The 22,636-nt window shown below is 37.6% G+C and overlaps 1 protein-coding gene across 7 annotated transcripts in view; it reads left to right on the top strand.

Moving 5' to 3' along the window:
* The first annotated feature begins 288 nt into the window (after positions 1-288).
* The window catches only part of ATF1 (activating transcription factor 1), a 56,755-nt gene continuing 34,407 nt past the window's right edge, over positions 289-22,636 (top strand). The window contains exons 1-2 of one of the 7 annotated variants that reach the window (XM_031462580.2): positions 289-544; positions 5,318-5,416. In XM_031462580.2, the coding sequence (XP_031318440.1) occupies positions 5,324-5,416 (93 nt within the window). In that variant the 5' untranslated portion in view covers positions 289-544; positions 5,318-5,323. Of the gene's footprint in view, positions 545-884; positions 906-980; positions 1,368-5,317; positions 5,417-22,636 lie in introns of those variants that run through there. The other 6 variants (XM_031462575.2, XM_031462576.2, XM_031462581.2 and 3 more) reach the window with 6 other exon arrangements.

Genomic DNA, 22,636 nt, shown 5'->3' on the forward strand with positions numbered 1-22,636 from the left:
AAAACCCCCCCATGGCGAGCGGCCTCCTAACACCGCCGAAGGGGTGCTGACCTCCGGAAACCAACTTGTGGGAAGAGTGGGGACAGAGCTCCGGGAGCCAAAAGGAACCACAGGTAACTTTCACCCCCAACTTTCGCCAGGATAGCGCTTTATGGACGCGAAAGTGGCCACCCCGGGGAGCCGCGGCACAAGATGGCGGCGCGTCACGTGCGCAACGCGGTGACGCAGGACGGCGGCTCGCACGGAGGGACCGCCCTAGCCTCGCCCCCCACGCTCGTTTACTCAGTTTTGCCCCCCTTCCCTCCCCCGCCCCCGGCCTGGTGTAGATCATGCCGCCAGTGGCGGCCCTGACTGCCGAGGAAACGGTAGCTTAGGACAGTTGGCTGTTAAGTGACACTGATTCTCCCCGCCCCGTCTGACCCCGGAGAAAGAGGCACGTCCCCCGCCGCGTGAAGGGGTGGGGAAGTGGGTAGTTAATTCGGATCCACCTGGGAGGGGGGAGTGGAAGTTCCCGCCCCGGACAGCGACGAGGCGGCAGCCACAGGTAAGCGGGGGGCGGGGGTGGGGACGTGTTCCCGGGTCCCCCGGTAGCGGGAGGGCACGGGGACGCGGCGCCGGCGGGGACGCCGAGGCGGGTCGCGCGTCGGGTGGGGGTCGCGCGGGGCGGCCGCCGTGGGGGAGGGGCGCGGAGGGCGCGCGGCGGAAGGGGGAGGGGCTGCCTGCTCTCCCCCGGCCGGGCGCGCTTCCGGTTCTCGCGCTTTGGCCCCCCTGTGCCCCTCAGTCAGCGGTCTCCTCTTCCCTCCCGCCCCCCCAATGAAAATTAAACCGAAGACCTCTCGCCGCGGGGTGGCTTTCGCCTCTGAAGCCGCCCCTCCGCGGCCCCAGGCGAGCGCCTTCCGTCGAAGGTCTAGGGGTTGGGGCGGGGAGCCGGGGGAGGGCGGCGTGGCCTTGGCCTCCGCGCGTCGTCAGCCGAGCGCGGCCGGACACCGGTCGTCTGCGCCAGTGGGCCTTCGGTGTATGAGGTCTGGCCGGGTCCCTGTGAAGGGCAGAACCAGCCCTTACCCTCAGGGAGCTTCCAGTCGAGGGGGGAGAGAGATGGTAGAATAGTCACAACACACGAAACAGTTACGGAAAGGTGCAGCCAACAAGCGAGGAGAGTGGAGTGACAGAAGGTCCTCTGTTTATCTCTGGACGGACGGTCAAACCGAGAAAACGTTCTCTTTGGTTTTCTCCTGTATCACAGACCTAAGTTTGGTATTTCATAGAGTCAACTACGCCGTGGAGCGTGCCGCTTGGTTTCTTTAAAATGTTTGCAGATGTTTCTGACTAGCCGTTTCGTCAGCTTTTGAGGAGTGGTGATTGGGCTAGTAAGTCTTTAGAATCCTTTACATTTCTGAGGCTTTTTCAGCTAGGACTTGGCAAGCGTCTTTGTCATACTGGCCTCGTTTGTGATGAGTTTGTTCGTAATGTTTGCTTATGTTCGCAAAATGCATTTTATCCTGAGAATTTCGTTATCAACAGAAATACGCAGTTTTATTAAAGTGCTGTTTTTCCTATAGACTTTATAATGTGCAGTTTTCTCAGTGTCCCGATTATCATCAGTATTGTAGCCCTAAAATCAAATATGTTAGGTCTGTTATTTGCAGTTATCTTTAAGGTTCGGCTTCGTTTGTGATACATCTGTGCAGTACTACTGTATCACCAGTAGGTGGTAGTCCTTTCAGAATTTTTTTTTTCCCACATGTCATCCCGTTTATTTATACTAATGAATTTTCAATTCTGAAGTAGGTTGTTTCCTTGTGCCTGAATTGTTCTGGTCCTAATGCTGGCTTGAAGTAATTGTCTAAAAATATTTCTGTAACCATTATTTCTATCAGTTTTAAGTAGATAAAGCCAACTAAACATACTGGTTTATTCGGCAGCAATGAATGTTAAGTATTGGTGTTACATCGGGGACAGGATGTGGTCTTTGACTCCCTGGAGCATGCATTCTGGTAGGGAGACAGAAAACAGGTTATTACAGTACTGTGATAAGTGCGGTAAAAGGATGGGAACATGTGCTGTGGGGATATAGCCAAAGCTTCTAGACCGGTCTAAGGGAGTCCGTGAAAGTTTGCCTAGAAGAATAACTCAGAGGAATGGGCTACATGAAAAGGAGTAGTGTTTCTGGCAGAGGGAATAGCATATGTGAAAGCAAAGGAGGCACGTTTTAAGATCTGAAAGAAATTCAGTATGTCTAATAGCAATTTTTAAGGGAGATCATGAGTTCAGTTGTGGAACGTTGAGCAAGAGCCCTCCTGCCCTCAAACTTAACATAGTTCAGCATCATCTACAAGTGAGGAAACTAAGCTCTCTTCATTCATCAGATGAGAATACTATACTGTGTTTGTTGATGTTTCCTATTTATTGCATACGTGAAGGCACAGAAGAGCATACATTGACAAGATACAGGCCCTGTTCTTAAGCACCTTAAGACTGGGGGAAATAGACTTGCCAATAAATGCAGTTCAGAATGTTAAGAAACCTTATTAGAAATATCTTTAAGGCACAGTGGAAGAAGCATTAAGGGAGGAAGGACCTAGAGCAGCCGGGAAAGACCTAGAACAGAATGTAATGTTTGGGGTAAAAGTTGAAAATTAGGAGTTCATCAGGTGAACAAGTTGGGGATGTGAGGGTTTTGCTGGAAGAGGGAATAAAAGAACATGGATTTTAGATTTAAATCGTTCTGGCTTCAGATCTTGCATTCACATCTTACTGTGAGATCCACAGAAATGGCGGTTTCTTTGAAGCTCAATTTACCCAGCTCTCATATAGGGAATCCAGCAGATGATACATAAAAAAAAGTTCTTAGCAAGCTTGTTTGAAAGTGCCATGCCTTTACTTACATTCTCCATATGTCAAAAGATCACCTGCTGTTACTTCTTGGCTCCCCAAATTCATTCCTACTGATAACTTCTGAAACTGTGTTTCACTGCCCACTTGTGATTCTGCCCAACGTGAGATTGTTTCCTGTTCAGCTTCCAGCTGATGCCTGGAGCTTACTTTATTTTTACAGAAAGTGCATTTGTACACATAAAATTCTGTGTTGAACAAGTTTTTAACAGATTGTTAATCTTAACCTTAATTTTAGGAATAAAAGCTTTAAAAAGTGAACAAATAAAGGTTATTCTCTGATAACATCACTAAAAAAATGCAGAGTGTGTGTATTGTTGTTTATAATGAGATGAAACTGTAAGACTGCTTTCATTTTGGGAAAAAAGAGGTGATTAGTTGATGTCTCTTAAAAAAAAAAAAACATAGAAAATGGGTTATCTTCTTTTCCATTAGAAATATGGTTGTAATAATTGTCCAAAATGTTATTTGCTGACTGTTGTGGCTTTTACTAGGAAATGTGTGTTGTTTTGTTGATCATGTTAGTTTCCATTAGATATAGGATTTCTTAATAATATTGTTAATGAGAAAATCAGTGAGTCACAGTGAAACAGAAAAGTATCATTTTCAGTAATTTAACAAGGTTTAAAAAAACCTTTATAGTTTCTTTCAATGCTTTAGCACTACATCTCCCCCCCCCCCTTCTCTGGTCTATATTATGTCTTCTGAAATGGAGTGATTAAAAAGTCATTTTCAGTAGAGATAGTATGTAGAAAGTATATAATTCCATCTTTGATGCTGTCTGTATGTTTAGTCTGTGGGATTATAGTTCTGTTAGTGTAGATTAGAGATCACTGCAGTCTTCCTAAAGAAGGGACTGTATATAGCTTAAAAGCAGTTGAAGAAACAACAAAGGAAACACTAGATGGAATTGTCAAAATTTTAAGTTTTATTATTATAGTTGTCATATTGGAAAACTATCAAAATGATAGAAATAAAATTTATATGAAGAAATAATATAGGCTAATAAAGGAAACAGTAAGGTCTTGTAGATAGATGGACAAATAATATGAACAGCTTACACAACTAATGGAAAATTAAAGAAATATAAAGCAATGTACCATTTTTCACCTATTATGTTTGTAATGACTTAAAAATCCCATTGTTTTCTCACATGCTTCTAATGGACTCTTTCAGGAAACCTTAAATATTCATACTCCTTAAGTAATTCTCCTTTTTGGAATATATTCTATGGAAAAAATTTTAATTATAGAAAAAGCTTTGTATACTAAATATATTAATCTCTGTTGTTTTGTTTGGTAAAACACAAATTTATGTTCATATTATATAGCATTTAAATATATTTCTATTTAAAATCTAGAAAATATTTGTGATAAATGAAAGCAGGATACAAAATCGTACATACCCAGCTTACATGTCCTGCAGTTGATTATCTAGATTATCTAGATCTTTAGAACCTCCATAGGTGTGGATTGATTGATTGATTGATTGATTGACTTATTTACTAATTTATTCAATCCTTGCTCAGTACATTCTTCATGTTAAACTATATATGCAGTTAGAAACTGTTCCCTAGACTGTAGAAAAGAATGCTTGTGTCACTGGACAGAAGACTATCACACTTCTTTTTTTTAAATTTTTTTACATTTTTATATTTTTATTGAAGTAGTCAGTTTACAATGTGTACGTTTCTGGTGTACAGGATAATGCTTCAGTCATCCATATACATACATATATTTTCATATTCTTTTTCACCACAACTTACAGGATATTGAATATATAGTTCCCTGTGTTATACAGTATGTTGTTTATCAGATTTTGTGAGAATTCTTCTGTATTTCAAAGCGAGAGACACTCTGCCAGAGTGCAGTAGGTGTTCTGTGCGATTCAGTTGGTTTGTAGATGTAATTCCTGGTGTATTTGTGGGAGAGGGTGAGTTGTGAGTCCCTCTACTCTGCCATCTTGGTCTATCATACTTCTTGAGTGGGATAACATTTGAAAATTTAGTCGCAGTAATTTATATGCATATACCATTTTTTAAATTTAAACGTGTTCATGTGGATCAAAATTCAAGAAATTCAAAGAAAGATGCAAGGAAAAGCCTCTTTTCTATCTCTGAACCATAGCTACCAATTCTCTTCCATAAAGGCAACCAAGTTATCAATTTTTAATGCAATTCTAGAGTACACTATCTATACCCTTTTAGCACTTTTTATTTGCCATTTTTAAAGATCTTTTCATTAGGTCACTACACACCCAGAGCAGAGTTGTAGGAACTTACTGAGTCTGGATAAATTGAGCTCAACCCGCAAAAGTTTTGTCTTGTTCCATTGAAAAAGTATGCATGTTAAGAAAAGAAGTATCTTAAGATTTCTTGAAAATGAAGTTAGAAAGCATCTTTTAACTGACTTTTTTTCCTTTACAGTTGATTATGGAAGATTCTCACAAGAGTAACACTTCAGAAACAGCACCTCAGTCTGGTTCAACAGTTCAGGGAGCTCATATTTCTCATATTGCTCAACAGGTAAGGAACCAGTTAAGAATATTTGTTACACGGATTAATTGTTGTTTCACATCTCTAATTACTAATGTTCAAAAAAAGAACCAAGCAAAAAAACCTGTAAAATGTAGAAATGTATGGAAGGAAGAAATACTTTAAGTGTCTTGTCAAGGTCATTCAGTTCTGTTTTCTTTTATACAGAGTATATTTAGCATTTTAATATGTATACACTTCCCAAAACTTGGAGAGGTAGATTTCATTTTATGTGGTGCATGATTATTTAGATTTTTTTTTAAGATTAATTTTGTTGCTGCATAAGAAAAATGAAAAATTATTTGGCTCTTTGGGCTAACTGGAAATAGAGACTAATAAGTTTAGGAGGTAAACCGTCTTTAATTCAGTAGATGTACTGTGGATATGTAGGAAATATTTTTGCTGAACTGGAAAATCAGCATATTTATTAGAGAATTTGAATGACAGACATGCATATTGCAAACCTGATGATATTTTTTTTTTCTGATGATATTTTTAAAATTTCAAATTTTCTGATCTATGCACCTGACCCAGTTCAGGGAAAACAACTGACAGAATTTGTAGCCAGTGATAAGATTTGAACTTACAAGCAAAAATTAGAATTTTGGAAAACTTGTATTCACCATCGTGAACTTGACAGCTTCCCAGTAGTACTGACTTTCTACTTATAAAATTGTATTACAAAATCATGCATGTTATAAGATCCATTCAGAGTGCAAGACAGACCAATTGGATTTTAATATTAACAGAATACACAAAATTCAGATTGTATATTGCAAACAACGTTTAAGAAACTACAACCTGTTGAGTTTTGATGTGGCATCAAAGAAGAATGTACACAATTACCTTTAAAACACTCCTCCCTTTTCTGACTACATATCTGTGAGACCAGACTTTCTTCGTATATCTCAACCAAAACAACATATGGCAAATAGTTAATGTAGAAGCAGATAAGAGAAATTCAGCCATTTTCTTTTCTTTTCTTTTTTAATTGGAGGTACTGGGGATTGAACCCAGGACCTCTTGCATGCTCAGCCTGCGCTCTATCACTGAGCTATCCCCTCCCCCAGCCATTTTCTTTTAACTCAGACATTAAGGAGATTTGCATAAATGTAAACAGTGTCATTTCTGTCACTAATTTTTTGGGGGATATTTAATTATATGAATGAACATATAGTATTTATGTGTACATTATAACATGTAATGGATTTATGACCATTATTTTAAAATGAACTGTTAAATATTTTTTAAATTTCTTTTTAAATTTTAAATGTAAGTATTAGTAGATAAAAACCCACATAAATACAAGTTCTTTGGGGTCTTTAATAATTTTTAAGAGTATAGAAGGGTCTTGAGACCACAAAGTTTGAGAACCTAAAGATTTAAAGGATTAGTCCTTCAAGCTTGATGCATCCTTCTATATTATTTGGCTTTATCTGTGAAGAATAATGGTGTCTTCTCCAGATGGTGTTGGAAAAACAATGACAGGTTTTTAGTTACCTTTCTGCTAGTAGAGCCCTTCAGAGAAATGTTTTAATTCAGTTGGCTTGCTTTACACATTTTAGTTACTTTGGTTAGATGTGAATGTTTTCCATGTTTCCTCAGAAGCATATTGATAGTGATAGAATAAGTATATTTCTAGGTGGTAAATAATTTTACAGTGATTTTTTAAAAAATAATTTCACTAACTTTGTATCCAAATTCTTGTGGCTTGACTACTTTATTAGACTCTAAATTCTGTAAGGAAACAGTCTCTAATACAGTAATATTTATTCAGTCATTCAGTGTAAGTTGGGGATATAGCAGTGAACAAAAGTCTAATCTCTCGTGGAATTTATTCTAGTTTTGGGGAGAATAAAACAGACATCAGTTGGTAGTAAGTGCTGTGGAGGCTAATAAAGCCAGGTAGGAGGGATAGGGAATTCTTGTTGGGGACAGGGACTTACTTTTTTATAAAAGGTGATCAGAGAAGTCTAACTGTGGGAATACCTCTACAATTATATGGACCAGCAATTATAAACTCTCTTGAGACTGATATGTGCTTGGCATGGTTAAGGAACAGCAGGGCAGCCAGTGTGGTGGAAGAGGGACACAAGATGAAGCAGAGAGGTTTGGGGTTAGAGGGTAAGAGTGCCAGATAATGTAGGCCTTGTATGCTACCAGAAGATTTCTGGCTTTTAATCTCGGTGAGATGAGGAGCCTTTGGAGTGGTTTGAGTAAAAACATTATCTGACTGATATTTTAATAGGATCACTCTAGCTGCTTTGGAGTGGAAGCAGAAAAATCAGTTAGGAGGCTGTTACACTAATTGTGCGTGAAAGACATTAGTGGCTTGGACCAAGGTGGTAGCAGTGGTAGTGGTGAGATAAAGTTAGATTCTGGATATAATTTGGTTGTGAGGCCAACAGCGTTTGCTTTTGGATTGGATGTGGGTTTAGAGAAAAAAAGATTGACTTTATAATTTTTGACTTCAATAACTGTAAGAAAGAATGGAGTTGCCATTTATTGAGATGGACAATGCTGAAGCATTTTTTTTTCTTCTTTGTTTTCTTTTTGGGGAGATGTTGGCAATCAGAAATTTGGTTTTTGGGCATGTAAAGTTTGTGATACTATCTGTGTTAGTTTTCTGTGCTGCAAAACAAAGTACCACAAATTTAGTGGCTTAAAACAACACACATTTATTATCTCACAATTTCTGTAGGGTCAGGCACTTCTTAGTTGGGTTCTCTGCTTCACAGTTTCACCTAGCTGCAATTAAGATATTGGCTGGGGCTGGCTTCTTATCTGGAGACTAGAATGGACAATTCACTTCTAAGCTTACTCAGGTTGTTGGCAGAATTCATTGTTACAGCTGTAGGACTGAGAACTCTTTAATTTTTTGTTGGCTGTGGGCCACCCTCAGCCATTAGAGATTGACTGCAATTTGCTGCCACGTGGCCCTCTCCATAAGCAGTTCACAGCATGGCAGCCTGCTTCTTTAAATTCAGCAAGAGAGTGAGAGTGTGCTGGCAAGACGGAGTCTTACATAATATAACAATAAAGGGAATGATATCCTGTTCCTATGCTATAAAATGTGACTTAATCATAGGAATGATGCCCCATCATCTTTGCCTTATTCTGTTGGTTAGAAGCAAGCTGCAGGTCCCTCCCACACTCAAGGGGGAGAAAATTACATTAAGGCATAAACACTAGAAGGTGGGGACCATGGGGGCCACCCTAGAATTTTTAAGGCAAACCATACAAGTAGATCTCTCCAGCAGGTAGCTGGATATATATAGTCTGGAATCCAGGGGAGTGGTCAGACTAGAAATGTAAATTTAAGAGTTCTCAATATATAGGTAGTACTTAAACTCATAGGGTGATTCTGGCTTCCATTTAGGCTATAGAAAGCTGGAAGGAGTATTGCTCCCACTGTAAAACAAGAATAAGCTTAGATACACAAAATCATTACGTCTCTCAACGCATTAAAAGTGGGATGTGGACATGGCCAACCTGTAGCAGAGCACAGGAAAAAGGCAGAGCTGTCAAAAGGGGGAAAGAATTTAGCTAAATTTTCAATGAGTTGCTAAAGTCTGAGTGTAGGTTAGCATGAGCATATAGAACCTTTGGGAGCTGCATCACAAGGGTAGGTAACACCCACCTGCAGCCTTTTCTCCAAGGACCTCTAAGAGCTGCTCGTGAGAAAGATTAGAGGAAGCAAGGGAGACCAGAGAAAGCCCCTCTAGGTGATACAGCCTTGCCTGGACCCTTTTTCCGTGTGGAAAAGAGCTTTAAGCCACTAGAGGAAGGGAATAAACCCCATATTCCATTGTGGGTGGGAGAAGTGGAAAGAAAAAACCCATAAACTCTAAAGGGAAGGACAGAAAACTTTTCTGGGTCCAGATCATTAGTTTTCCTACTACGGGGAGAGAGCCCTACCCTCTAAGACTAAGACTAGCAGGATGACAGAGAACCTCTGTGACACCTCCCTACCACCCCAAGCAAATGAAGTAATAGCAGTCTATCCCTGGGAAAGGGGAAGGGTAAGAATATGGAGAGACACTCTGGGCCAGATGCACATAGAAAGCCTAAGGCTGAGGGTGGAGCAAGAACATTGAGAAAAACAGCTTGACAAAACAGCTCCCACCTTAAGCAGGTCACACTACAGGAATTTGAAGCTGGTAGTGTACTTAATGTAATCACAACAAAACCCAAACCCTGCTCAGTTCCTGAATGGATTGGCTCAATTCTTCCTCCCCCACCCTCCCTAAAAGCCTAGTAGAAGAGTGCCCACTTTTAGGCATAAATACTGTTTCCTCAGTCTCTGCTGTCTTACGCATGATGTCCATCATTCAGGCAAAAATGATGAAGCATGTACAAAAAGGCAAGAAGAAAACCTGCTGTCAAAAATAAAAATAATCAGTAGACTCAAGATGACTCAGAACTGTCAGTGAATTTAAAACAATATTATATTAAAGGCTGTAGAGGAAAAGGTGGACAATGTGTATGAGCAGGAGGTGAATTTCAGCAGAGGAATAGAAACTGTATGAGAGAGTCAGATGGAAGTGCTAGAAATAAAAATTGTGACATAGATGAAGTATGTTTGGGGCTTATTAGATTTGATACAGCCAAGGAAAGAATTGGTGAACTTGAAGATAGGCCAACAGAAATCCAAACTGAAAACAAAGAAAAAAAAGTGGGAAGAAAAACAGAACAGAGCATCCAAGAGCTGTGGAACAATATCTAAATATTTAACATTAAGTGTAATTAAAGTTATGGAACTAGATGAGATTACTGGGGTGTGAGTGTAGTCAGAGACGAGGTCAGTGGATTTGACTCTGGGGCTTTCCAACATTTAGAGTGTGGGGAGGCTGAAGAGGGATGGCCAGTGAGGTAAAAAGAAAATCAAGGGAAACTGGGATCTTGGAAATTAAGAATGAGGTGATAGTCAACTGTGTAAAATGCTGCTGGTAGGTAAAGTGAGGAATAACAATAACTATCATATAGTTCATTCTCATTATTCAAGGATTCTCTATTTGCAAATTCACTTACTTGATAAAATATATTTGTAACCACAGACAAAATCAATACACACCTTTGTGGCCATGAGAGGACATGCATGGAGTAGTGAAAAATTTGAGTCACTTTCTCAATTGAGGTAAAACAGGGCAATACTCTGTCGTAATTTTAGCTCTCATACTGTAAATAATTCTCCTTTTTGTGGTCTAGTCAGTGCCATGTTTTTCACACTTTTTGCTTCTTGTTGGTAATCTTTCTGTTTAAAATGGCCTCTAAGCATGGTGCTGAAGTGTTTAAGTGCCAGAAGGCTGTGATGTACCTCATATAGAAAATACATGTGTTAGATAATTTTCACTCAGGTACAACTTATAGTGCTGTTGACCATGAGTTCAATGTTAATGAATTAACAACACTATATTCCAGACCGCCACAGTAAACATAATATTGTAATAAAGTAAGTCACACAAATTTTTTGGTTTCCCAGAACATATAAAATTTATGTTCACTGTATTCTATTAAGTGTGCAGTAGCATTCTGTTTAAACAATGTACATATTTAAAATAACACTTTATTGCTAAAAAATGCTACCCATCATCAGAGCCTTCGGCGAGTCTCAGTAGTAACAACCAAGATCACTTATCACAGATCATCATAGCAAATATAATAATAATGGAAAAAGTTTAAAATATTGCAAGAATTACCAAGTGATCAAATGCTGTTGGGAAAATGGTGCCAACAGACTTGTTCTACACAGGGTTGCCACAAACCTTTAATTCATAAAAAGTGCAATATCTGCAAAGCACAATAAAGTGACACATGGTAAAACTAGGTATGCCTGTATTAGATAAGATGTCTTTAAACAGAAGCACACTTAAAATAAGGTTATATTAACTAGTTGATGGAAATGTGCCCAGAGGCTTGCGGGAATGTGACCCTCTATTTCCCCTGTGAGCAATAGTTCAGTATTTGCTAATTCAGTGTATAGGGCAATCTTATAGAACATAACAACCACAAATAGTAAGAATTGACTGTATCTGGCAATATGGAGTTCATTGGCAGCCTTGACAACAACAATCTTCAGTAGGAGTGGGGATAAAAATCTAATTGGATCCTAGAGAACAGGGAAGAAAAGAGGGGAGAAAGTGGATAAACTCATTGAAAACAAAATGAAGACAACTCCATTGAGGACTTTTGCTGCAAAGGGATCTAAGAAATGAAGTTGCTGGAGGGGGCTCTATGGATCATGGAAGTTTTATTTTTATTATTACCTTTTATGATGAGAAGAATTAACAGCCTGTTTGTGTGCCAGTGGGAATGATACAGTAAAAGGGGATAATCTGATGATACAAGACAGGAAGGACAGTCTTGTGGTGATGTACTTGAGGGGAGAGGATGAGAACTGGTCTACAAGTGGAAAATTTTATATGAGCCTAGGTATACATTCAAAGTAAGAAAGAAAGGTGGGTAAGATTGGGGGTGAGATACTCTGAAAGTTTTCTTTTGGTAACTTGTTTTTCAGTCAAAATAAAATGCTTCTAGAAGATATGGAAGAAGGAGAAAACAGGAAATAGTCTGCAAGGACAGTAGGAAACTAGGGTTATGTAGTAGGATTGTTGGAGAGCATTACCAGTCTACTTGAGGTTACTGATCATGAACTTAAAGTGAGACCATTAGGGTTTACAACTGTGTGTTTTTCTCCAGATTCAAGTACTTGCATACAGGTTACAGGCATAGAGTATGTGAGTTAACAGGGTTGCTGTTTAGTCACAAGACTACAGTAGAGCAAGAAAAAACAAGGACAGTGAAGGTATATGTGATACAGTGATTATAATCCTGGACCATGAAATTTAAGCTCTATAGGAAGGAAGTGGGGACCTGATAGAGTCAAAAGCAGGGAAAAGATCGTAGACTCAATGGATTATAGGTTCCTGTGGAAATCCAAGAATTGTTGAGAGTCCAAATAGTAGTGGTAGTGAGCTGGAAGTAGGTGATACTCTGAATTTGAGATTATAGAGGGGTGCATTTATTGGTAATGATAAGGTTTAGGTAAATGGTTCTCAACTGGAGTAGAACTGTTTCCCCACTGAGATGTCTGAAAATACATAGTAGGGTAGGAGTTGCCACTGGCATTTAATGGGCAGAGGCTAGAGATGCTAACTGTTTTGCATTGAGCAGGATATTCCTGCACTTGGAAGAATTGTTCTGCCCAAAATACCTGTTTAGAAACCCTCTAGGGTATGACAGTGGGAGTAGGTGGCAGAGGAGGGTGGAAGACAGGGCTTTGGAGGAAAGGAATCAGAAACAGGCCCAGGCATGGGAGGATATCGGATGTTGCATTCTGAAATCACCACCAATTATATCGGGAATAGTACTGGAGAGAATAGAGTGATAAAGTCCTAAAAGAAATGAGGGAACATGACTGCCACAAGGACAGTCTGCTGCTATGAGCCTCAAAGCTGAGAGTTTTCAGGCAGAGCTTTTTGAGGGGGGATGGGGTGGGTAGGTAATTAGGTTTACCTATTTTTTTAGAGGAGGTACTGGGGATTGAACTCAGGACCTTGTGCATGCTAACTAAGCATGGGCTCTACCATTGAGCTATTCCCTCATCCCGTAGACAGACTTTGAAGGGACAATGGCCTGGAAGTAACAATGAAGAGCAAAGGAAACACCTACCCTATCTGTAGGCTCGGCGTATGGGGAGTGCAGGAGAGAGCCATAAGAGAGGCAGTGTTCTCCAGAGGAGAGCAGAGGTTCAATTATGGCAAGAAGGTGAAGGGGAGGGACCCAATACTTGATGAATTTCATTTAATTACAAAGTATATATAGATTGAGAGGCAGCTTTGCTTAAGACCTGGTCTAAATCCTGGTTTTGTCACTTAGTGACTCTGGGACATTGACTAAGTCACTTAACAGCTTGATGTTCAGCATCTGGAAATTAAGGGAATCAGACTTGGTGATCTCTAAGGTCTTTTCCAGTTCATAACTTTCAGTAATTCTCATACTCTAGAGAAATTTCTGTACTTCAACCATGTGTGAATAGGGAAGACAGTCTTAGTAACAGCTAACATTCATTGAGTGTCCACTGTGTGCCAAGTGTATTTCTAAGCATTTCACGTGTTTTAATGCCTTCAAATTCTTACCAACCTACTGTGCTTTTATAATCCACATTTTAGAGATCACACAGCTAGTAAGGCTAGAGACATGGTTTGAATTTCAGCAGTTTGACTTCTCTCACTGTTTGGGTTTCCTGAGAAGCAGACTGTGTGATGGAGATTAGCATGCAGGAGGTTTAATAGGAAGTCTTTTGGGGATTACCACCTGTGGAAGGGAAAGAAAGGAATTGAAGGAAGCAGGATTGGGCAGAGGGAAAAGTTGGACAGTGATTCAGACTCAGTGAAGGCCTTCAGAGTTGGGGTAAGGAACCAGCCAGGCCTTTATATTCCTGCATACAGTACCAGGCATTGGATCTTGACTGACCTGGGAGGTGGTATGTGCAACCTCAGGCAAGGTGACTGTCATCAGCCAGGGCAGTTCTAAAGAGGGCTGACAGCTGAACACTGTCAGCAGCTGTCTTCCAGCAGCTGGGGAATAATAAGTCTTTTACTAGAGAAAGGGGATCTGGTTGTTGAATCATGGTGTCCACTACAACTGCAGGGTTTGTAATTACCATAGTCTTTTGTTGCCACCAGGCAGAGGATGAGGATAAATGAGGATAATTTAAGAAATTACAAAATAGACTTGGCTCCAGAACATTTTTAAAACAGATTGATTTTCATTCCATTCATATTTTTGACATGAAAACTTAACCCAAGAGTTCATCCAGGGGTAAGCTAAGAATGTGTGTGTGTGTTTGTGTGTGTGTGTACATAAGTGTTTCTGGTAATCCTTTCTTACCTGGAGGCTCTGATTTCTTGGATGTTCTTGGTCATCTGGGTTTTACTTTTTAGAAAAGAAAGAGTCTTCTTTAGAGAGTTAGAAATCTAGGTGAATTTATTTGGGTGTTTCTAGTATGAATGGTTTGGAAAATAGAAGAATAATTTTTCTTTTTCATTTGCTTACTAGGGTCTTTCACAAGGCCAAAACTTTTAAATTTTGATTAGGGCCAATTTATCAATTTTTCCTTTTTTTTTTTTTTTTTTTGGCATGGGGAGGGAGATAATTAAGTTTATTTGTTAATTTTTAGAGGAGGTACTGGGGATTGAACCCAGGACTCTGTGCATGCTAAGCATGGGCTCTACCACTTTGAACTATACCCTCCCCTACTCAGTTTTTTCTCTTACATGGATTGTGCTGCTGGTGTCTTAAGAACTCTTTGCCTAGTCCTAAATTTCAAAGGTTTTTTTCCCCTTATGTTTCTTCCTAAAAGTTTTATAGTTTTATATTTTACCTTTAAGTCCATGATTCACTTTAAAATGTAATATTTGTGCAGATTTGAGGAGGGGTTATTGTCTTTGCCTATGGGATGTACAGTTGCTACAGCATCATTTACTGAAAAGAGTATCCCTCCTCCACTGAACTGCTTTTGCACCTTTGTCAGAAATCATTTGGGCATGTTTATCTATTTCTGGGTTCTCTATTGTGATCCGTTGATCTATATGTCTATCCCTTAGTCAGTGCCACATTGTCTTGATTACTCTGTATAGTAAGCCTTAACATCCAGAAGATGCTTCCTCTCATTTTATTCTTTTTCAAAACTGTTTTGGCTTTTTTAGGTCCTTTTCCAAATAGATTTTAGAGCAAGCTTGTCTATGTCTGCAAACCTATAGATCAGATTGAGGGGAACAGACATCTTGTTGAATGTTATAATCCTTGAATATGGTGAATCTCTCCAGTTATTTGGTCTCCTTTGATTTCTTTCCATTTCATTTTGTCATCTTCAACATACAGATCCTGTACTACATGTTTTGTTAGACATACCTAAGTATTTCATTTTCTTTGGCACAGTTGTATATAATATTGCATATTTTCTTTGGAGCTATTGTAAGTGATATTGTATTAATTTTGGATTTCACTTGTTTGTTGTTAGGATAAAGAAATGTAATTGATTTTTTATTGATCTTGTACCTTGCAACATTGCTGAACTCACATATTAATTCTAGGAGGGATGATTTTGTTTGTTCATTTGTTTTTTAATATTCCTTGGGATTTTCTATGTATAGTTGTGTCATCTGCCAATAGAGATGGTTTTATTTCTTCTTTTCCAGTCTACGTGCATTTTATTTTTTTTCGCACCTTATTGCACTGGCTAGAACTTGCAGAACTGTCTTGAATAGAGTGGTGAAAATGGACTTTGCTCCCAATTTCAAAGGGAAAGCATTCATTCTTTCATTATTGAATGAAAAGTCACAAATGACAAATGCTGGAGAGGCTGTGGAGAAAAAGGAGCCCTCCTACACTGCTGGTGGGAATGCAGTTTGGTGCAGCCATTATGGAAAACATTATGGAGATTCCTCAAAATACTAGGAATAGACCTACCATATGACCTGGGAATCCCACTCCTGGGCATAAATCCAGAAGGAACCCTACTTCAAAACGACACCTACACCCCAATGTTCATAGCAGCACTATTTACAATAGCCGAAACATGGACACAGCGTAAATGTCCATCAATAGGTGACTGGATAAAGAAGATGTGGTTTATTTATACAATGGAATACTATTCAGCCATAAAAACCGACAACATAATGCCATTTGCAGCAACATGGATGTTACTGGAGAGTGTATTCTAAGTGAAGTAAGCCAGAAAGAGAAAGAAAAATACCATATGAGATCACTCATATGTGGAATCTAAAAAAAACCCATAAATACAAAACAGAAACAGACTCATAGACATTGAATACAAACTTGTGGTTGCCAGGGGGACAGGGGTTGGGAAGGGACTGGGATTTCAAAATGTAGAATAGATAAACAAGATTGTACTGTGTAGCACAGGGAAATATATACAGGATCTTGTGGCTCACAGCGAAAGAGAATGTGACAATGAATGTATGTATGTTCATGTATAACTGAAAAATTGTGCTCTACCCTGGAATTTGACACAACATTGTAAAATGACTATAACTCAATAAAAAATGTTTAAAAAAATTAAAATTAAAAAAACATTAGCTGTAAGTTTCTTATAGATACTCTTTGTGAGTTTGAGGAAGTTCCCTTCTATTCCTAGTTTCCTGAGTTTAAATTTTTTTTTCATGAAATGATGTTAGATTTTTCAGACTCTTTCTCTGCATCAACTGGTGTGATCATATGATTTTTTCTTCTTTGGCCTGTTTGGATGTGGTGGATTATATTTTTAAATGTTAAACGAGCCTTGCATACCTAAAATAAATAGTACTTGGTCATGGTGTTATTTTCTTTTTATATGTTACTGGATTCTGTTTGCTAATATTTTGTTGACAATTTTGCATCTAAATTCATGAGAGATACTGACTGGTCTGTGTTTTGTTTGCTTTTCAAAACAACTTTTTATTGAAGTATAGTTGATTTACAATATTGTGTTTCAGGTATATAGCGAAGTGATCAGTTATCCATATATCCATATATATCCATATCTATGTATATATGTATATCTTTTCTTTTTCAGATTCTTTTCCATTATAGGTTGTTAACAAGATATTGAATATATCTTGTACTATACAGTGTTTGTTTTTGTAATATCTTTAGTCTCATAAAATGAGTTGGAAAGTATTCCTTTCCTTTTCTTTTCTGGAAGAGATTGTATAAAATTGGTATTCTTTAAGTGTTTTGTAAAATTTTCAAGTGAAAACTGGACCTAGAGATTTCTTTCTTTGGAGAACTACTTGGGCTATTTTATCTTGGCTGAGTTTTGGTAGTTTGTTGTTCTCAAGAAATTGATGCATTTCTAGGTTGTCAAATTTACAGAGTTGTTTGTAGTACTGCCTTGTTACCCATTTAATGGCTGTAAGGTCCATAATGATAACCTCTGTTTCTTTACTAATTTTGGTGATTTGTCTTCTCTTTTTTATCTTTGTCAGTCTTGCCAGAGGTTTATAGATTTTATTTATTTTTCCTGAAGAACTCGCTTTTTGTTTTATTGGTTTTCTCTATTGTTTACCTGTTTTTAATTTATTGATTTCTACCCTTTATTATTCCCTTCCTTCTGCTCACTAGAAGAAGATGAACAAAATAAACCTAATTTCTTGAGGGAGGAACTTACATGATTTGAGATCTTTCCTCTTTGGGTTTTTTGTTTGTTTTTGTTTTGTGTTTTGGGGGAGAAGAGGTAATTAGGGTTATTTATTTCTTTAATGGAGAAACTGGGGATTGAACCCAGGACCTTGTACATGGTAAGCATGTTCTCTGCCACTGAGCTATACCCTCCCCCCTCTTTCCTCTTTGTTTTTGTTTTTTTTAAACATTTTTTTTTATTGAGTTAGAGTCATTTTACAATATTGTGTCAAATTCCAGTGTAGAGCACAATTTTTTAGTTATACATGAACATACATATATTCATTGTCACAGTATTTTTTCCACTGTGAGCTACCAGAAGATCTTGTATATATTTCCCTGTGCTATACCATATATAATGTTGTTTATTTTTCTCTTTGTTAATAAAAAACTTAGTGCTATAAATTTCCCTCTCAGCACTTTAGATGCTTCCTACAATTTTATCAAGATTTTCATTTTCATTCACTTACGTGTTTTAAATTTGAGACTTCCTTTTTTAACCAGTTAATTAGGAGTGTGTTGTCTAGTTTCCATGTGTTTAAGGATGTTTCTATTGTCTATGTTTCAGAAAAGATACTCTGTGTGATTACATTTCTTTTAAATTTGTTGTTTATTACCTAGAATATGGTATTGATGAATATTCTATGGGTGTTTGAAAAGATCATTTTTCATTTTTTCACCTTATTAATATAACTGAAGTATCATTGATGTATACTATGTTAGTTTCAGGTGTACAACATAGTGATTCAGAATTTAAATGCATTACAAGATGATCACCTTGATAAGCCTAGTAATCATCTGTCACAGTACAAATTTATTACAGTATTATTCACTGTATTCCTTATGCTGTATATTATATTCCCATGACTTACTTATTTTATAAGTTTGTACCTCTGATCCCTTCACCTATTTTGCCCAACCTTCCACCCTTCTCCCCTCTGGCAACCACATGTTTGCTCTCTGTATCTGAGTTTATGTCTGTTTTGTTTTGTTTATTCATTTGGTTTGTTTTTATAGATTCCACATATAAGTAAAAACATACAGTATTTGTCTTTCTCAGTTATTTCACTTAGAGTAATACCCTCTAGATTCATCCATGTTGTTGCAAATGGCAAGATTTCATTCTTAATATATATATTCCACACACACACACACACACACACACACACACACACACACACACACACCCACACCACCCCCATCTTCTTTATCCATTAATGGATGCTTAGGTTGCTTCCATATGTTAGCTATTGTAAATAATGCTGCAGTCAACATAGGGGTGCATATATCTTTTTGAATAGTGTTTTTGTTTTCTTTGGGTAAATACCCAGAAGTGGAATTGCTGGGTCATATGATAGTTCTAGTTACAGTTTTTTGAGGAGCCTCCATACCGTTTTCCATAGTGGCTGAACCCATTTACATTCCCACCAACATTGCACAAGGGTTCCCTTTTCCCCACATTCTCCACACTTACTTTTTATCTTTTTGATGATAGCCATTCTGACAGTTGTGAGGTAATAGCTCCTTGCAGTTTTGATTTGTATTTCCCTAATTAGTGATGTTGGACATCTTTTCAGGTGTCTGTTAGCCACCTGTGTATCTTTTTTAGAAAAATAATCTGTTCTAGTCTTCTGCCCATTTTAAAATGTGGACTCTTTGGCTTTTTGGTATTGGGTTGAATGAGTTCTTTATATATTTTGGATATTAACTCCTTATTGGATGTATCATTTGCAAATATCTTCTCCCACTCAGTAGATCGTGTTTTTGTTTTGCTGATGGTGTCTTTTGCTGTATAAAAGCATTTAAGTTTGATGTAGTACTATTTATTTCTGCTTTCATTGCCTTTGCCTGAGGAGAAAGATCAAAAAAAAAAAAATTACTAAGACCAGTGTCAAAGAGTTTACTGCCTCTTTTCCTCTAAGAGTTTTATGGTTTCAGGTCTTACACTTAGGTCTTTAGTCTATTTTGAGTTTACTTTTGTATATGGTCTAAGAGAGTGGTTCAGTTTCATTCTTTCATTTTGAAAGCAGATTAAGTTATGAACAGCTTAGATTTTCTCATAATCTATTCATTTATTTTGCAGACAATTTGAAATGGGGTATTTTGTTACAACTCTTTGCTTGAGAAAATATAAGAAAATGTATGAGGAATAGCTAATTTCTTCAGTGGGATGTGAGAGTAGATATAACTTACAAATACCATGCTATAATAACATTTTATCTATAGTAGACATTTAGGATAATTTAGATACATCATCTTATAATAGCCGTGTCTATAGTGTTGTTAGTACTTTGGACTTGGCCTATAGAACTGCTAGACTACAGTCCAAAATTACCTAAAGTAGTATGACTGAATTAATAGACCTAAAGGGTCCATAATTTAAGTTAATCAGTATATATGGAGGAATTTAACATGAGAGGTCTCATGTAACAATCTACGATGAGATGAATTTTCCCCAGAATATAGAGTGAATATTCTAAGTACAACTGAAGTATAATAGTGGCAAAATCTTATTGTAATGTGTTAAGATAGACTTAGTGAAGTTACTGAAAATGTCTGAATGTTGGAAACCCAAGAGGTCTTGAGTATATGTGAGCTTTTTTTGGTGGTGGGGGGTGGTAATTAGGTTTATTTATTGATTTCTTTTTATGGAGGTACTGGGGATTGAACCCAGGCCTGATGCATGCTAGGTATGCACTCTACCACTGAGCTATACTCTTCCCTACCTGTGAGCTTTTCAAAGGAAATACAAGTACACACAGTAGCATTCTCTGTTCATAAAAGGCTTTTGTGGTAAAAAGGACTAAGAACAACAATTACACCTTAGAAGAAAATTTAGTACATTGTTATCACATAAGACTATTTAGAGGAACCATGGCCAGCAAGTTTCTGTCTTTAAGGTTGACTTCAGCTTTGCTGAATTCATTAAAAAACATTGAGTTTGTATCTCAGATTTTTCATATTAAGTGCATTTTTCTAAGTAATAATATAATTTTGAGTACTTGTTTTACTTGAGAAGAAATTTTATGGTTCTGATATCTCTTCCAGTGGAGTAATAGAATGTGTGTGTTTTGGAAACAAAATTAATAAATCAGGAACTAATTTGCAATACAACTTTGTTCTTACAGAATCTACGGTAAATTTTTTTAAATGATTAGTGTGGTCTTAAAAAGAAGGTATAGCCTGCATTTGGATACAGAGTTCTATATATTTATTAGGTAAACTTTGTTGTGTTGTTTAAATCTTCTTTCTCACTTTCTATTTGTTTTATGACTGAGAGAATTGCATTAATCTTCCATTATAATTATGGACTTACTTCTAGTGGTCCTTCAGTTTGTGCTGTGATTGAAAGTCTGCTCTGAGGCTCTGTTAGTAAATGAATGTAGATTTTTAAAATCATTGTATACTTGTGGAGAACAGTTCCTTTTGTGTCTTTATTTCTAGAAATGCTTTTTAAAGTCTAATTTGATACTAATTTGGATTTAATTTGGTAGTATCGTAATGGCATCTTTCTCACCTGTGCTGTTACTTTCAAACTTTCTGTGTCCTTATGTTTTAGGTGTATGTCTTGTTAACAGTATATAGCTAGATTAAAAAAAGAGATAGTCTCCTAGACTCCCTCCCCCCCAGTTTTTAGATACTGTGAATTGTACTTAATGAATGCACTTATATATGTCTGTGCTGCACATGAATTGTTTGGTCACAGAGAATACAAATATTTAGTTACAGTAGTTTTACAACAGTTTTACAAACGTCTGCCAATTCACACCACCGCCAGAAGTGTATGAGAGCACTGTTGATCATTTAAGTGCAAACTTAACTGGTGGATATGTAGCAGTGTCTCGTGGTTTTTTTGTTTGAGGTATAACTGACATAAAATTATGTTAATTTCAGGTGTACAATATAGTGATATATTTGAATACATTGGGAAATGATTACCACAATAAGTCGAGTTAACATGTCACCATATATAGTTATAAAAGTTTTTCTTTCCTTCTGATGAGGACTTTAAAAATTTGCTCTCAGCAATTTTCAAATAGGCAATACAGTATTATTAACTGTAGTCACCATGCTGTATATTACATTCTCATGACTTATTTACTTATAACTGGAATTTTGTACCTTTTGACCCCCTTCCACCCATTTTGCTCACCTCTCACCCTCTGCCTCTGGCAAACACCAAATCTGTTTTCTCTTGAGCTTGTTTTGTTTTGATTCTACATAAAAGTGAGATCATGTGGTACTTGTCTTTCTGGGTATGACTTATTTCATCTAGCATAATTCCCCCAGGGTCCATCCATGTTGCTGCAAGTAGCAAGATTTCATTCTTTTTTATAGCTGAATAGTATTCTGTTGTAGTCTGTTAGACTTTTTCCTTTTAATTGAAGTATAGTTGATTTACAGTGTTGTGTTAGTTTCAGGTGTATAGCTTAGTAATTCAGTTATGCGTATGTATCTATATATCTATAACTATTCTTTTTCAGATTCTTTTCCATTATAGATTATTACAAGATGTTGAACATGGTTCCCTGTGCTGTTCAGTAGGTCCTTGCTGTTTATCAGTTTTTTATATACTGGTGTGTATCTCCTAATCCCAAACTCCTAATTTATCCCCTTCCCTCTTTTCCCTTTGGTAACAGTAAGTTTGTTTTCTATGACTGTGAGTCTCTTCCTGTTTTGTAAAGTTCATTTATATAATTTTTTAGATTCCACATATAAAGTGGTATCATAGGATATTTGTCTTTCTCTGACTGATTTCACTTAGTATGATAATCTTTAGGTTGATCCATGTTGCTGCAAATGGCATTGTTTCCTTTTTTATGGCTGAGTAATATTCCATTGTGTGTATGTGGTTGTGTGCTTGTATACGTGTGTATACACAAACCACATCTTATCCATTCGTCTGCTTATGGACACTTCCATCGATGGTTGCTTCCATGTCATTGCTGTTATAAATAGTGCTGCTGTGAACATTGGTGTGCATGTATGTTTTTGAATTGGAGTTTTCATCTTTTCCAGATATATGCT

Source organism: Camelus dromedarius, chromosome 11 (genome assembly GCF_036321535.1).
Source record: "Camelus dromedarius isolate mCamDro1 chromosome 11, mCamDro1.pat, whole genome shotgun sequence".
Classification (NCBI taxonomy): Eukaryota; Metazoa; Chordata; class Mammalia; order Artiodactyla; family Camelidae; genus Camelus; species Camelus dromedarius.